General features: G+C 30.3%; 1 protein-coding gene across 4 annotated transcripts in view; it reads right to left on the minus strand.

Moving 5' to 3' along the window:
• Positions 1-1974: 1974 nt before the first annotated feature.
• The window catches only part of Sec63 (translocation protein Sec63), an 80210-nt gene continuing 64162 nt past the window's right edge, over positions 1975-18022 (minus strand). For all 4 annotated transcript variants that reach the window (XM_075376469.1, XM_075376467.1, XM_075376468.1 and 1 more), the window contains 3 exons: positions 11520-11642; positions 5585-5788; positions 1975-2635 (listed from right to left, as the gene is read on the minus strand). In XM_075376469.1, the coding sequence (XP_075232584.1) occupies positions 2489-2635; positions 5585-5788; positions 11520-11642 (474 nt within the window). In that variant the 3' untranslated portion in view covers positions 1975-2488. The remainder of the gene's footprint in view (positions 2636-5584; positions 5789-11519; positions 11643-18022) is intronic.

Here is an 18022-nt window from a genome sequence, read left to right on the forward strand (position 1 = left end):
AAAGTGGAGATTAAACCAAAGGTCAAAATTTTATGCACAGCTAATGTCTGAAAGGCAGTCTTATGAACTACACTATAAGTTACATATCTATATAATAAAATATATCTTAGTATACTGCAAGTTCTGTAGTATTTATAAAAATAAAGAAAAACTTAAATAAATTTAATGTGAGATGACTGTACTGGGTTTTCTTTTACAAAACTAGCCTTTCTAGTTCAGTTCCACAAGTTCACAACAAAGGGTGTTCCAAAAGGGATCATGTTTGATTTTCAAGCACCTTGTATTTTAGTTTCTCAGCTATGTAGTTACACTGTAAACAGAAAGATGTTAGTTAATTAGGTAAAATTTTGCAAGTCAGGGTTTTTTTAGATCTTTATATTTGATGATCCCATCTAACCAAAGAGCACAACTTAATATTGAAAAGTATTAGAAGGATATATGTGTACAATGATCTGGTTTTGCTTGATATCTTCAGATTTCATATGATAATTACTAAATTTGAAGCACAGACATCATTTAATTGCTTAAGGTAGCAGGGAGATAATTGACCATAATGGGGTCCCATATTTCAAAATTTTATTTATTTTTTTTACATAACTCTACTTGCATACTTATGTACTTAAATGTTCAATTTAATTTTCTTCCTAATTGGTTAACTGTTGAGGACAACGCAGCCATCTGTAATGAGATTTGGTCTGATTACTGAAAGTTGTGTAACTTTTTGTAGGTTTTTTAAAACTACTAATTGGACATGGTTTTTATATAATCATTTAATTCCAATAACTTTAAAAACTTTCAAAATTAAATTCTAAAAAAAAATCATATTACAATGAAAAGTTAAAACAATTTTTCTCAAATACCTAAAAATTAGGTAAGAGTTGAATGAAAATTTGGAACTATATGATAAACTATATGAAATATATTATAAATGTTCCATTGTAAATAATAGCTTATGGTTTATAAAAAATAGCTTGCAGTTACTGTAATTTTTTAAAATTAATCTTTTCTTATAAATAAAATAATACCTGCAAATACTAAACACATTACAAAGCAATTTTCAAATCAGAAATAAAAATATTATATGTAACAAAAACTGTAACAATAAAATCGAATTTTCTCTAAACCACATTTTGTTGGGAGTTGTCTCCTTCCTCTTTCAGTGCTGAAAGAAACATTCATTACTTTGGTAAGAATCAAAACAAGTCTAGTCTGAAGATTAAATTTTAAAAAATATGACTAATATAATCATAGTGAACAATCATATTTTCTGAGCACTGATGATGATATTATGATTATAATAATAATAATAATAAAGTATGAACTGGATAATATACTTCGATCATTTTATTGTGCACATCATGGAAACTATATTAACACTATAGACAGAGATGCTCAGATTTATGTCTGAAATAAAATATCTGTGTAAATAATAGTATGCATTATTTATGAAATGTCCCTCCTACATACATGTGTTTTTACTGTACATTAATCATGTACACTAATAATTTTTAACACAATTAGTACTTGTGAGCTAAACAAACCTCATGAATAATCCTGTCAATAATAAATAGCTTATGATAGATTTTAGTTTAGGAGAAACAGGATTCTTTCACTTGTTATTTTATTTTAAAATAGATAATCCCGGCCTCCATGGTGGAGTTGTAGCATCTCAGCCTTTCACCCAGAAGGATTCAGGTTTGAATCCTGGTTGGGCAAGGCGTTTTTTACATACTACAAAATTCTCATCTTCTCATGGACAAGTTTTTGGCTGAATTAATCATTAAAAAATTGGTACTTTAAAAATCAAGGAAAGGAGATCTGAGGAATTTCTTATCTATTAAGTTTTACTTATACTTTGATACATTCAATATTGGTTCTGCTTTTCAGTTCACATCATAGAGCACATATTATCAGAAATTTAACTGGCAAGCAGATAATCAATTCAGAATTAATGAAGAACTGATTAAACTTAAATACTATATAAACAAAAATTTATTAATAGTTTCACAATAAGGAAAGTATTTAAAGCAAACAAAAATAATACACAAATCTGATTAATTTTTTAATAATTTTTTGTATAACAAATATATTTTTTTTTTAAATTAGTATTTCCAGATCATTAATTATGAATACATTATTACAAATTATTCCCTGGGAATGTAGTACTTAAAGAAATATATATATATATATTTAAAAGATTTTTCATTATAACAACTAGCAAACTAATAACAAATATAAATAATATTTATTATTTTACATGCTAGTCATCCCAAACAGAATAATCAACAAGTTGTTTAGAATGTGACGAATAAATAATAAATTTATACGTTCATATTGCATACACAGACAGACTTACATACATACATACAAACATTTTTCTCTTTAATTTATTATAATAAATCCTAGTTTGAAAATGTCACATGATACTGCTGCTTGATCTATAATAAAAATAAATAACAGTCATGACCAAAAATAACTGACAATACTGTTAACGATGATCATCCTCAACATCTTCATCAGTCGTAAACTCAGATATATCACTAGCATCAGCTTCCGGTCGCCCTTCTTCTTCTTCTTCAGACATATCCCATTGCGGGTGTTCTGTTGGTACTTCAGGAGCTTCTTTAACATCCAACTGTTGGGTAAAATAAAAATGAATAAATAAAGCTTACAGTTAAGTATGAACAATTTCCTTATATATATATATATATATATATATATATAGCAAAAAGTTGTACAAATCATTTACTGAGCAATCATTCAAGTTATTTTCATTATAAAAGTTTTACCAAAATCCCTAAAATTTAATTTAAAAAGAAAGATTAAAGAAAAATTTGAATACAATTACTTTATCCAGGTAACACAAGTATAAGTACTTAAATTTAAGTCCTTTTTTTTTTTTGTTTTCAGTCATTTGACTGATTTGATGCAGCTCTCCAAGATTCCCTATCTAGTGCTAGTCGTTTCATTTCAGTACACCCTCTACATCCTACATCCCTAACAATTTGTTTTACATATTCCAAACATGGCCTGCCTATACAATTTTTCCCTTCTACCTGTCCTTCCAATATTAAAGCAACTATTCCAGGATGCCTTAGTATGTGGCCTATAAGTCTGTCTCTTCTTTTAACTATATTTTTCCAAATGCTTCTTTCTTCATCTATTTGCCGCAATACCTCTTCATTTGTCACTTTATCCACCCATCTGATTTTTAACATTCTCCTATAGCACCACATTTCAAAAGCTTCTAATCTTTTCTTCCCAGATACTCCGATTGTCCAAGTTTCACTTCCATATAAAGCGACACTCCAAACATACACTTTCAAAAATCTTTTCCTGACATTTAAATTAATTTTTGACGTAAACAAATTATATTTCTTACTGAAGGCTCTTTTAGCTTGTGCTATTCGGCATTTTATATCGCTCCTGCTTCGTCCATCTTTAGTAATTCTACTTCGCAAATAACAAAATTCTTCTACCTCCATAATCTTTTCTTCTCCAATTTTCACATTCAGTTGTCCATCTTTGTTATTTCTACTACATTTCATTACTTTTGTTTTGTTCTTGTTTATTTTCATACGATAGTTCTTCATAGGATAGGACTTCATCTATGCCGTTCATTGTTTCTTCTAAATCCTTTTCACACTTGGCTAGAATTACTTACATCAGCAAATCGTAGCATCTTTATCTTTTCACCTTGTACTGTTACTCCGAATCTAAATTGTTCTTTAACATCATTAACTGCTAGTTCCATGTAAAGATTAAAAAGTAATGGAGATAGGGAACATCCTTGTCGGACTCCCTTTCTTATTACGGCTTCTTTCTTATGTTCTTCAATTGTTACTGTTGCTGTTTGGTTCCTGTACATGTTAGCAATTGTTCTTCTATCTCTGTATTTGAACCCTAATTTTTTTAAAATGCTGAACATTTTATTCCAGTCTACGTTATCGAATGCCTTTTCTAGGTCTATAAACGTCAAGTATGTTGGTTTGTTTTTCTTTAATCTTCCTTCTACTATTAATCTGAGGCCTAAAATTGCTTCCCTTGTCCCTATACTTTTCCTGAAACCAAATTGGTCTTTTCCTAACACTTCCTCTCCTCTCCTCTTCTTCTGTATAGAATTCTAGTAAGATTTTTGATGCATGACTAGTTAAACTAATTGTTCTGTATTCTTCACATTTATCTGCCCCTGCTTTCTTTGTTATCATTACTATAACACTTTTTTTGAAGTCTGACGTAAATTCCCCTTTTTCATAAATATTACACACCAGTTTGTATAATCTATCAATCGCTTCCTCACCTGCACTGCGCAGTAATTCTACAGGTATTCCGTCTATTCCAGGAGCCTTTCTGCCATTTAAATCTTTTAATGCTCTCTTAAATTCAGATCTCAGTATTGTTTCTCCCATTTCATCCTCCTCAACTTCCTCTTCTTCCTCTATAACACCATTTTCTAATTCATTTCCTCCGTATAACTCTTCAATATATTCCACCCATCTATCGACTTTACCTATCGTATTATATATTGGTGTACCATCTTTGTTTAACACATTATTAGATTTTAATTTATGTACCCCAAAATTTTTCTTAATTTCCTGTATGCTCCGTCTATTTTACCAATGTTCATTTCTCTTTCCACTTCTGAACACCTTTCTTTAATCCACTCTTCTTTCGCCAGTTTGCACTTCCTGTTTATAGCATTTCTTAATTGCCGATAGTTCCTTTTACTTTCTTCATCACTAGCATTCTTATATTTTCTACGTTCGTCCATCAGCTGCAATATATCGTCTGAAACCCAAGGTTTTCTACCAGTTCTCTTTATTCCGCCTAAGTTTGCTTCTGCTGATTTAAGAATTTCCTTTTTAATATTCTCCCATTCTTCTTCTACATTTTCTACCTTATCTTTTTTACTCAGACCTCTTGCGATGTCCTCCTCAAAAATCTTCTTTACCTCCTCTTCCTCAAGCTTCTCTAAATTCCACCAATTCATCTGACACCTTTTCTTCAGGTTTTTACACCCCAATCTACATTTCATTATCACCAATTTATGGTCGCTATCAATGTCTGCTTCAGGGTAAGTTTTGCAGTCAACGAGTTGATTTCTAAATCTTTGCTTAACTATAATATAATCTATCTGATACCTTGCAGTATTGCCTGGCTTTTTCCAAGTGTATATTCTTCTATTATGATTTTTAAATTGGGTGTTGGCAATTACTAAATTATACTTCGTGCAAAACTCTATAAGTCGGTCCCCTCTTTCATTCCTTTTGCCCAGCCTGTATTCACCCACTATATTTCCTTCCTTGCTTTTTCCAATGCTTGCATTCCAATCTCCAACTATTATTAAATTTTCATCTCCTTGACACAGCAAAGCTCATGTTGTAACTTACTTCACACTCATGTATCATGGCTACCATTATAGGCTTGTTGGATAATATATTATTTTTATACTATTATTATTTACATTTTCAAGGAAAATCCCAATATTACAGGCACTTATACAATAGTTAGTGTTCACGCCAAAAAATTACAAAGTTAGATACATAATAATACACAATAAAAAAATTATAATAACTATTTTTACCTTAATGTCATGAGTTTGATCAAACCCAAGATAAGAATCTGATCTTAAACATACAGTAAAAGTATAAACACCAGGCCACCGAGGAGCTGTAAACTTAAGTTGTACTTCTTCATGATCAACGAGAGCTGTTATATAATATGGAGATGTTAATAGAGTACGAGATTTCTTATCGCTAATGTAAACCCACCAATATTCTTGTTTATCCTATAAATAAATAAACAAATGAGATTAATCAAGACAAACTAAATATTATGTGCAATATTTTAAGGTTGTAATATTTTTTGGTTGCTTTACTCACTATAGCTGACAAGAGATTTTTTATCCCTCATTTTCTCATTCTCTACATCAAACATTCTTAAAAAACTTTATAGAAAACAGAAATAAACATTTGTTTTAACAACTAAACTCCCCTTATGCTAATCAAAATTTATGCATTTAATTCTTATACCATACAAATATAGCACTGTAATTATATTACTGCATATTTTTCGTTCATGAGTTTCTGTTAATTCTCTTTTTCTTCTTTATTATTTAAAGATGTTCCCCATTTTTTACCTACAAAAGATAGAAAATGATGTGATGTGGCTTACTGCAAGAGTCATAATATACAAAATGCAGCTGATGTGAGTTTATTTATTGAATATTACTTATGATGTTATATTAGATATTAGTTAGTTATACGTATGGATTGCAAGCATATATTACAGCTGTTATATAGTTTGTTTTATGTGGCATTGTTATGCCCATCTTCCTCTACGGTGTGTGCCATAATTAGTCTCATTAATAAATTATCTCTTATGAATTAAACAACTCTTTAAACAATTTGTGCAATTATTAACATGTTATGGGCCCAGTACTATGTTGATAGCGTAATAAGTCTGTTCACTCAAAAACTTGTGAAAATTAAGTGCGAAGAGGTTACATATATATCGGGCCTTAGTGTAAATAAATGTTACAAAGGTTAATCTTGCTGCCAATAAGTCATGGATAAAGAAGGAGAGCTTTTCAGAATTACAAGATGGCAAAAATTGGAATTTATGGAAATTTCAGATGATTATGTTAAAAGCACATAATAACACATTTAACGTGTGCACTGGTCAACTATGTAAGCCTAAGGGTCTTACTGATTAAGAAACAAATGAACAAAGGGAACAATATGTTGAAAAGGTAAAAATTTTTGAATTAGCTGATTTTTGAGCACAAAGAATGATAATAACTACAATTTTGGAGCAAATTATGATACATTTAATGAATTGTCAAACTGCTAAAGAAATGTAAAATAAATTGGTATTGGTATATGAAGAGAAAAATATGCAATTGAAATGGCATAGTTTAGTAAAAAAAAATTCTATAGATAATAAGCATACTCATATCTCACGAATTCAATGCATAGTTCATTAGTTGAAGGTAATGGGAGACAATGTAGATAAGTAGATTATTTCAAAAATTCTACTGAAATTGCCAAAAAACTGTAATCATTTCTATAGTACATGAGAGTCAACCAGTAACTCAGATCATACATTGTCAAATTTAATTTCAAGGTTAATAACTGAAGAGTCTATGAAAATAAACAAGAAAATACTGCCCTAATCTCAAAAACATTTAAAGGAAAGGCCCATTAAACCAACAAAAGAAAATCTAGAAAACCTGGAAATTGTCATATTTGTAAAAAACCAGGACATTGGACACATGAATGCTGGTTTAACAAGATAATAAAAAAGTTTGTAAGCAAATTTACAAAGTATGGACGCATCATTGCTATGTGTAAGTTTTGATACCAAGTAATTATTCAAAGAAAGCAATCATAAGTCTCACATTGGTGCTAATGCTTATGTTGCTGATACGCTATATACTTGGCATCAAAGATTTGTTTATCAAAATTATACTATTGTAAAGTCAATTCTTCATCATTTTAATAGAAAAACTACAGTTAGAGAAGAAAAATTTTGCGATGCACGTGTTGTTGAAAAGATTCATCGTCTGACTGTCTTTTCAAAAAATTGGATCTACTACCAGTAGAATAGGTGAGATTGTTCATGCTGACCTGTGTAATCCAATTCCAGAAAAATCCAGGGGAGGTGCCAGATATATATTATTACTAAAGGATGATTATTCTCACTTAAGGAAAGTGTATTTTCTGGCCAATAAGTATGAAGTTAATATAAAAATGACATAGAAGAATTTGTTAAAATGGTAGAAAAACAATACCCTGGAGGCATAAAGTATTTCAGAACTAACAATGGCCTTGAATTAGTAAATAATGAATTTTAAACGACCTTGAAGAAACATACAACATAAACACGCAGTGGCTTACTGCCCAGAGCAAAACGGATCTGCAGAAAGAGAGAATAGAACCATCATTGAAGCAGCTCATACAATTCTACTTGAAAGGAAATTCAAACTGCGTTTTTTGGGCAGAAGCTATGAATTGTGTTGTATACGTACTGAACACCACAAGCTCAAGTTCAGTCAAGGTTTCACACTTTTTGAAATCTGGTATGGACAAAGGGCAGCAATAAAAGATCTACATATTTTTAGTGAAGAAGTTTATGCTCATATTCCAAAAATCGAAAGAAGTAAAATGGATCCCAAATCAGAATATGGATATTTCGTAGGTTATGATGAAAGTCAAAAGGGTTATAGAATTTAGTTTCCAAAATCTGAGAAAGTTTTTGTTAGACAAGATGTGATTTTTACAAAGAGAACGGCACCAATGAAAAATAACGATGTAAGTAATAACTATTCAATTTTATTTTTACCAGATGAAAATAATGATAATAATCTTAGTAATTCTGCTGAATCCACAGCAATTAAAAATGGAAATGACTATCTGATGAAGTAGAAAAAAATGATGACAACGAAACAATAGAACAGCAGCATAAACCTGTATCGGGAATAATAACAAAACTGTAAGTAATCAAGAAATGAATACAAGAAGGCTAACAGAACCATCACTCATCAAGCCACCAAAATGATTGCAAAATCTCATTCTTGTAGCTGAAGACTGGGAACCAATGAATTATCAAGCAGCCATGAATCATAATGATATAGGCCATGCAAGATGAAATACATTCAATGTGTAAAAACAAAGTTTGTACATCCACCCAAAAGAATTAATATATTAGGCAACCGTTGGGTGTATAAAATCAAGAAAGATAGTCAAAACAATATTTTACGATACAAAGCAAGACCAGTTGTAAAAGGATATGATGAAAAGGCAGCTATAGATTATTCTGAAACCTTTAGTCCTGTTGTAAGGTTTGAGTTGATATGTGTCGCACTAAACATAGAGGCTCAAGAAAATCTCTTGATTAGACAATTTGACATCAAAACACTGCATTTTTGAATGGAAAATTGAAGAGGATATATATATGGCTCAGCCAGGATGCTCAGATAATTCTGGTTGAGTCTGAAAGTTATGTCATTTATATGGACTTAAACAAGCATCCAGAAATTGCAATCAAAAATTTACTAAAACACTTCAAGATTTCGGTTTGAGACTCACAAATGCTAATCCATGTACCAAAAGTTCATCAAAAGCTCAGTTTTTGTACACTAACTCACCTGATGAAGACAGAATAATTGTTGCAATACATGTCGACAATGGTCTACTATTAGCTAAAAATCAAAGGGATGCTGATAGACTTCTACACAGATTATGCCAAGAATTTGAAGTTACTGAAGATCATTCTGGTATGTATCTTGGTTTACAAATTCTAAACGAAAAGGATGGTACTATCTTGCTTCATCAAGCAACATATGCTAATAAAGTTCTAGATAAATTTATTATGCATAGTGTCAACTCAGTTTTTATATCTGTGGAACCAAATCATGAAATGAATGCTGATGTTTATTTAAATTAAGAAAAAATGGAGAACGTGCCATATAGAGAAGCAATTGAATGTTTGCATTACCTATCAAATGGTACATGTCCAGACACAACTTTTGCTGTCAACAAATTAAGTTGTTATTTGGAAAAACCCCACCAAAATACATTGGAACGCTGTAAAAAGAATACTCAAGTACGTTAAAGGTACTGTGAGAAAATTCAAAAAGGGTAACTATTCAAGCTTAAAGGCATTTAGTGATGCTGATTTTGCTGGTAAAATGATAAATTCATAAAATAAATTTTACATTTCTAATGTAAAAGACAGGTAAATGACATCAAAATTTATAATTCAGTACACTTAACCGATAGCCTAAGTTACAACATAAATAAAATAAATTTGTTAAACTGATGGAAATATGTGTATGGAAGAAAGTAATATGATGTTTATAGTATTGCATTTGATTATTAAGATATAGGGAAAAAAATGAAAATATTGATGAGGGGTTTCCAGAAAAGGGTTCACTGTATGCTGAAGTGATTAAGCATAAAGCTATATAAAGGATTTAATGACATTTAAAATATGATGAAACTTGGTTTTGAGATGGCACAATGTTTCATTTTTAATTTATAAAAACACATTTAATCAGATGAAAAGCTGTATTAAAAACAACCTGCTGATTTCCTTCAGTTGATGTAATTTTTAAAATGAAGTTACAAATAACTTTCACTAATTTTTTCAAATTTAATTTTTTTAATTTTTCTATGTACAAAAGACAATTTTTATTATATTTAATCTGTTCTCTGATAAATTAAAGTGAACAAATGATCAATTCAATAATAGATATAATACTTTTATAAACAATATTGTGGTATTATTAAAGAACATACCATGAGCTGATATTTTTATGAGATATTGAAAAGTGAGCAATTGAAATGTTCTTCATGCATTATGCATAAGTTGATTTCTCTGTTATCTAATTTATCATTGTCATCTATCTTCAGAATTTTGTATAACAATAAAGTTAACAAAAATTAAAAAAGTTTGACAACTACTAAAATTGTAATAAAACTTTTTCTCATACCACCTTAAAGCAATGGACATACTGATAATCCCAATATTGAACAGTGTTTGAAGGTTTCATTGTATTTAAGATAGTAGCATGAAAAAATTCAAGACTTTACAAAAAGACACATAACATGGGTGATTCAAATTAACTTTACTATTTTACAAAATCACTTGAGATATAATATAAGTGCATTAATTTCTATACAAGGTTTTAAAATTGTTTTCATAATTTAACCCGTCTGTTTCTTCTTTATTCATTCATACTCCCCATCTGCGTGGGTTTAATTTTACTTTTACAACTAAAAATGAAAAAACAGTTCACTAAAGTGCACTATCATAAAAAATTACTGTCAACAGAAAAATACTTATTTTAGTTTAAAAAAATACGAATAAGTACTAAACCCCATGCCAACAAACAGATACACATATGTGATAGAAGATGGTTAACGGTAACTGGTCAGATGCAGAACTTGATGAACAGAAGTTTATATTGAATGATAGAATTGAGTATTACATAAAATTGATAATGCAAAACATGAAATCAACTCTATTATATAGAAAATTACTGCATCTAGTCCAATTCAATTAAGTTCCATTTGAGACCACTACACAGGAGCATATGACAAGTAAAAGTGTGTGCGTACACCGAAATGCATTTGGGGTACTAAACTTGCATGCATACTGTGTATGGAAAAATGCGTTAAAAGGGTTAAATAAATTTTTCATTTATTTAAACCCTGAATTTTACACACAGTTTTATTTATGAAATGATAATTTTGAAATTAATTATAAATTTATTACAATTCAAATTGAAGTTTAAGTAAATATTTAATATTAATGAAACGTTTTTAAAAATAATGATTGATTGTTGTTTTTATTATCTAACATAAAAATAAAAGAAAAGGGTGATTCAATAAGCAAACTAACAAATTTTAATATAGAAAAATGTTAAAATAGAGAGATAAGTATAGAAAATAAATGTACTCATAAGCTATTTTATCTAAAAAAAAAAACTAATACGTATAAAATAAATAACTTACTTCTGGAAAATAGGGGCAATGAACACTATGAGACATTTTACTTCTTCCTTCAAGTACTCTGTCTCTTTTACCAATCCCATTTTGAAATTTGTCCCATTCATCATCATCTTCCAATGAAGACAGCTGCAATAAAAATAAAAAAATAAACTTGCATAGAATATAAGCAATATAAAAAAAAAGATATAAAAAATACAGAATTATCAAAAAAGGTGGCTGTGAAGTTTGCTGGTCAGCAAAAATCTAAACACTATTCCATCTCCTTTAAGGTGTGATCATATCAGGGCTTTACTATGGCTGTAGCCACAATGATTCTCTTTATCTCTAGTGATTATTAAAAGCCTTTCTTGTACAGATAAATATTTTTAATCTAACCCCAGAAAGAAAAATGTTGATGAGTTAGCTTACGACTCACTTCTTGCTATTCAGGAAACAGCATCCATCTCTTCTTTCTGATCCAATGAGTGTGTTTCATTGCAACTACAATGAGATTGCGAACAATCTTTCTGAAAGATAATTACTATCCCTTTATTCCACATCAAATAATCTAAGGAAAAACAAAATTGTCCAATATATCAACTGTTGGCTGTAATTATTTTTTTTCACTGAATATACAATACAATGTATGTGAAATACACTGTGTAAATATACAATGTGCATTATTTCATATGTTTATTTTAGAAATCACAAAAGTACTGAATAATTTCACCTAAGATATCGATAAAATACCTAAGATAAACACCTAAGAGCATCAATTATATTCAGGACTTTAATTCATTTATGATTACCATCGACAGGTAATTGTAAATAAATTGAAATGACAGGTTACCACCTGTCTCAATTCATGTTTGATTTGAATTTTATAGGGGTGCAATTTCAACAATAATCATGAAACACATCTTGGGTGATTTTTTTAGTAATATTAAACTCCAAGTTGTAGTGACCAATAAATTTATTTTGACATTTATGTCTCAATGGTTTACTTGCTTCACTAATGATGAAAGTTGATCAAGACTGAACTCAGTGTACTATAGCATACATTATGCCTTCTGTTACCATTGCACTACCTCAGCCAGATAATTGGTAGGGTGACTAATGTACTTGCTTACAGCACATTCAACTTCCTTAATGTGATTAAAATAAAAACTCAATAAATCTACACAGTTCAATACAGTAATCAAATAAATAAGTGATAATAATCTAGAATAATTTAAATTACTTATAGGATATCAACATAAAATTAATAAAATTTTGAGGTAAGAAAGTAAAGTTCAAGTTTCCAAACAAATGCAAAACTGTGTAATCTCATAAACTAAATCAATTAAGTACTAATCTCTAAAATCTGAAAAAATAAGGTTCTTCTTAAACCATAGATTTTTTTTTTACAGAGGAAATGACAAACATCAATTTAATTTTTAAAACTCTACATTATAGTAATGAATTAAATCTCAGGCAATCTTTAGATACTCGATACAATTTCACAAAAAAAAATTATTTCTTCAGCAAGCACATGTGAATTATAGACTGAATCTTTAAATTTTCTGTAACAAATAAATAGGGAGGATATATATACTATAGAAACAAAGCCAATACATTCTGTAACATATGCAGAAAGCTTTTGATATGGTATACAAACTAAAAGAGTGCCATACATAAAGTATAAATATCCATACATATCTGTTTCCTGTTTCAAGATTCTGGATCTTGAAGTAGGAATCAGATCAAGCCTTGCCGTCTTTTGTCACTACATTTCAACACTATACCATCTCCTAGCAAACATCTTTCCTTTTCACATCTCTATGGCAACAATCTCTCCGTTTCACCTGTACTGTGCCTCTTGGTTACAATCTATTTGGATTACAAACATCCAAACCACCTTAAGCCTACCTTTATTAACATCTGATTTTATAATATTTACATTCAATGCATTTTTACACTACAATTCCTCATCCTATCTCTTCTCTTCTTGTTTTAGCCAAAATTTCTCTAAAAAACTTAATCTTTCCTGCTTGAATCCTACTTTCCCATCCTGCTTGAATCCTACTCCATTCCTTTCAGACCTTTTCAGTGACGCCACCATATAAATAATTTAGAGCATTTAATATATGTCATACAATAGAAATTTTTCCTTTTGTGGGATTGATCTATCCCACAATAAATGTTTCATGCTATGGAAAAATTTGCTTTTTTTCCACAACCTATTAGTAATTTCATGACCCATTCTTCACCTTTTTTTCTTTTTTACACCAAGATAAAACTTTTCTACTCTCTTCCAAGCTGTCTGTTCCAAACTTACATCATTTAATAAATCATTATCCCACTTTACCACCATTAGTCCACGTTTCTCCTAACTTATTTTTAAACAGAACAACTTTATATCTCAAGTATCCAACTGATTGTGTAGACTTTCAATCTTATATTTTTAACATTATATTATTAGCAAAAATCATCATGTGGATCATTATCCACAAACATAACTAAACATTTTTAGGATAACTTAACTTTTACGGCTATGAAAAAGTTTATACTATAAATTCTCAAACAGCTAAGTCCAAAACACTGTGAAGTTCGATAAGTCGGGAAACTCTGATTTTAAAAGATCAATAGGAGAAAACTAAGTGCCACAGAGACTTATAAATTTTTACAACTGGCTACAATGAATGTGTACAATGTATCCCAAATCGAGATCTCACTGTTTCAGAGAGCACTATGTGTGTGCACTGACGTGTGTTAAGATCATTTGTCATTTTTCATGTGCTTGTGTTGTTTCATTATGCAAGATTATTTTGAAATTAAATTGTATGACACAGTTTTTGCACATTTTAATTTCAGACCGTTAATAAACCAGCAAAAGTCAAAGAAGTACAGGCTTGTATACTCAATATCTCTGGTTATCTGCTCAGAAACTTGCTTAAACTGTAACCATAAGTGTGGTTCCACATACTAGTTGCTGAAAAATTATTTGAATTAGTAGTACTCATTCTGTTTCTCCTCAAGACAAAGAGCTGAAACTGGGTAATTACAAAAGAGAAAGCAATTTCTAAAACAGAATCTTGTAATTTAACATGGTGGCTTAGGCATTTTAGATACAGTATTTTTTGGTGTAAAAGCCTAGATATAATTATATTATTTCACAAAATTACCATATTTGATTTTGTGAGAATCTTCACACCATCTTGATTAGTAATGAACTGCGGCCACCTGATATCTAGGGCTAGACTTTGGCTGATTTCTTTTGTGGGGTTTTATTAGATGGACTTTTTGTTCGGTATCTGACTTCCTTGAAAAATGTACAATATTTAATAACAGAGGTGTTGGAAATATAGATGAAAATAGCTTAAGAAGGTGTTCCATAATACGTTACACTATATTAAATTATATAAAGAAGTCAATGACACAAAAATATATTCTTTTGAACTTTTGTATATTTTTTGCAACTTTTTTCTCAGACCGAGTAGCCAGACTTATTAAATATTAAACATCTTGTAGAGCAATAATGTTATTACAATAACTAAATCTTTTTCAATCTTACTTTGATCTAAATGTATATCAGATCTTTGGAATCATTTCTGAAAACAATGTCAAATTTACAGCAATTTTTTAGGCACTAAGTTATGAAAAACATTATTGTAAAATTTTCATTTTATAAAAATACATTTCTTTCTCTCTCTCCCTATATATATATATATATATATATATATATATATAAAACCCCTCTGGGCTGAGGGGCATTCAAGAATTCTCCCAGAGTATCTACCACTTGTTGTAATGTTGTAACAGGCGACTAATGGGGCAACTGTCTGTTGACCATCCAACCCATTAATCCTTCCATTCCTAATCCTGGATATTATCCTGTTTCCCTTAAACGTTCCAGGACTGTTCCCTGTAAACATCCTAGGACTTCATCCCTTAACGCCAATCCATTTTGAGCAAGCGTGGCAATTATGCTCAAACCTTTAGTTATTATTAATCATGATAGATGTTACTGAAGTAAAATGTTCCAAATAAGAACCACATATGGACCTCCAGGTGGGTTGCCACTTCAGTACCAGCCAATAGAAAAAGACAAAACAGGAATTTCTTACAATTTAGTTTCTTATAACTGCCATTCATTAAGTAACGAAATGTGATTAAAGGAACTAGAAGAGTTGAGAAATGTTAAATGGGACATTGTCAGACTGAGTGAAGTTTGACGAGATGAAAATTAGCTGCAGTTACAATCTGATAATATGCTTTACCACATAGGGAATTATAGTGTAAATACAAATGGTCTGGATTTCTGATCAATAAGAATATTTAAGATAAATCAATAAAATAGAGGATATATCAGATCTTGTGGTTGGGCTTGAACTCCAATTAACAGAATGTTACAATCTGCTGATAATACAAGCATTTCCACCAGCATTTTTGAATCATGAAGATGAGGAAGTCAGGGCAATATATGAAAAGATTACTAGGCTTCTGAAAAGAGGAAAAAACTGTTACTTTAGACTAATTATAGGGGATTTTAATGCAAAAGTAGGTATCATGCTACATAAAAGTAGTAGGTAAATTTGGCTTGAAATTGAGAAATGAAAGAGGTGATAGACTTGTTCAATTTGCTGAATCTTCTAATACGTACATCATGAATACTTTCTTTAAAAAGCATTGCAATAGATGATGAGCATGGAGAAGTCCGGATTATGTGACAAAAAACGAGATAAGATTTTATTCTGTGTAACCTACATACAGCACATTATCCAGGGTGTATTTTTTTAAAATAAATATGACACAGGTAACAACCACAGACTAGTTAGAGCCAGAATCGTTCTGAATGTTCAACTTGAGAGAAAGATACTAACTGTTCAAAAACAAGAAATGATTAACTTTGTGCATTTACAAGAAAAGCAAAAACAATTTCAAGAATTGTTTTTTAAAAGATTAGTTTCTAATGATAATTTACCTTTAGCCAAGCTATTTATGGTAACAGCAAAAGAAATTGCCAGGACTATCAATCCGAGCCAGAAAGGGCTGAACCAAATAAATGTTGTATATAAAGAAATTTTTAAGAGTATTACAAAGAAAATTAAGCACATCAGATAACTTGTGAGGGCAGCTATTGAGAATAAGGAAGACTAGAAAGTTTAAATACAGACGTTTGTAAGGGAAAAGACTCTAACTAAGAATAGCAAACAGCTAAAATCCAAAAGCGAGATTCTACATTACATAAAAGGATTCTATGAATGCCTATATGAAGGGAAAGACAAATATTTGAAATTGCCAAAGAGTGATCAACGTGTACCAGAAATCCTTCCTGTGAAATTAGGATAGTAATAAAAGATATGAAGAAGGGCAAAACAGTAGGGGACAATGGACCAACTGCAGATATATTAAAATTGACAAAGAATGAAACAGATATCAATCTAGCTTGAATTTTTACCCAATAGCTCAAGAATGAATTTGTTCAAAGCCAATGCAAAAATCATTAATAATTCTACACAAAAAGGTAACACCAAAGATATAAAAAATTACTGCCCAGTATGTCTTCTCCCAGTTGTGTACAAAGTCTTCAAGAAAATCATTAATAGCTGAATAGGTAGATTATTGGGTGAAAGCCAACCAAAAGAGCAAGCTGGCTTTTGTAGTCGATATAGTACTAAGGATAATATCCAGGTACTACGAGAAGTGATAAGTAGAACAAAAGAGTACTGTGTGTCTCTTTGTCTAGCGTTAGTAGATTTCAAAAAGGCATTTGACTTTGACAATCATTCAGCAGTTATATTAGCCCAACTGACCTGGGGAATAGACACAAACTATACTGAAATACTGATTAATATCTACAATGAATTGTTAGCTCTTGTTAATGTTGGAGAAAATACTGAAAAGTTTAAAATTGAGAGGAGTGAAACAAGGTGATTCAATACACCAAGATATTTAAGGTGGTCCTAGATATGGCATTTAAAAAAACTTAACTGAAATGAGAAACAAATAGAAATCAAAGTTAATGGAGAACAACTAACACATCTAAGATTTTCCGATGACATTGTACTATTTGCTAAAGATTTAACATAACTGCAAATGTTAATGAATTATCTTGTTAAGTCTGTAAAGAGATTGGCCTCCATATTAACTCTTCAAAAACAAAGATAATATGTAATTAATGGATAATACCTGAAAGAATTGCAGTGGAGGACAACAAATTGGAGTATAAGAACATACATACCTACTTGGGACAATAACTCACTACTTCCAGAAGTCCTACATAGTATAAAACTGGGATGTAGAGCATTTGGACATAACGAAGTTCAAGCCCAGAATACCTGTGACTCTAAAGAAACTAGTATTTTATCAATATGTCCTGCCGGTTCTTACTTATGGCTGTCAAACAAGGTCATTAGGTCATTAAGCAATGCAATAAAGAGAAAATTAAGATCAGCACAAGGAATGGAAAGGACATGGAATGGATTCAGCAATCAGTATTAGATGAATTACAAAAATAATGGATGTGCTGAAGTATATCATGCATC

This window comes from Lycorma delicatula, chromosome 10, assembly GCF_047948215.1.
Source record: "Lycorma delicatula isolate Av1 chromosome 10, ASM4794821v1, whole genome shotgun sequence".
Taxonomy (NCBI): domain Eukaryota; kingdom Metazoa; phylum Arthropoda; class Insecta; order Hemiptera; family Fulgoridae; genus Lycorma; species Lycorma delicatula.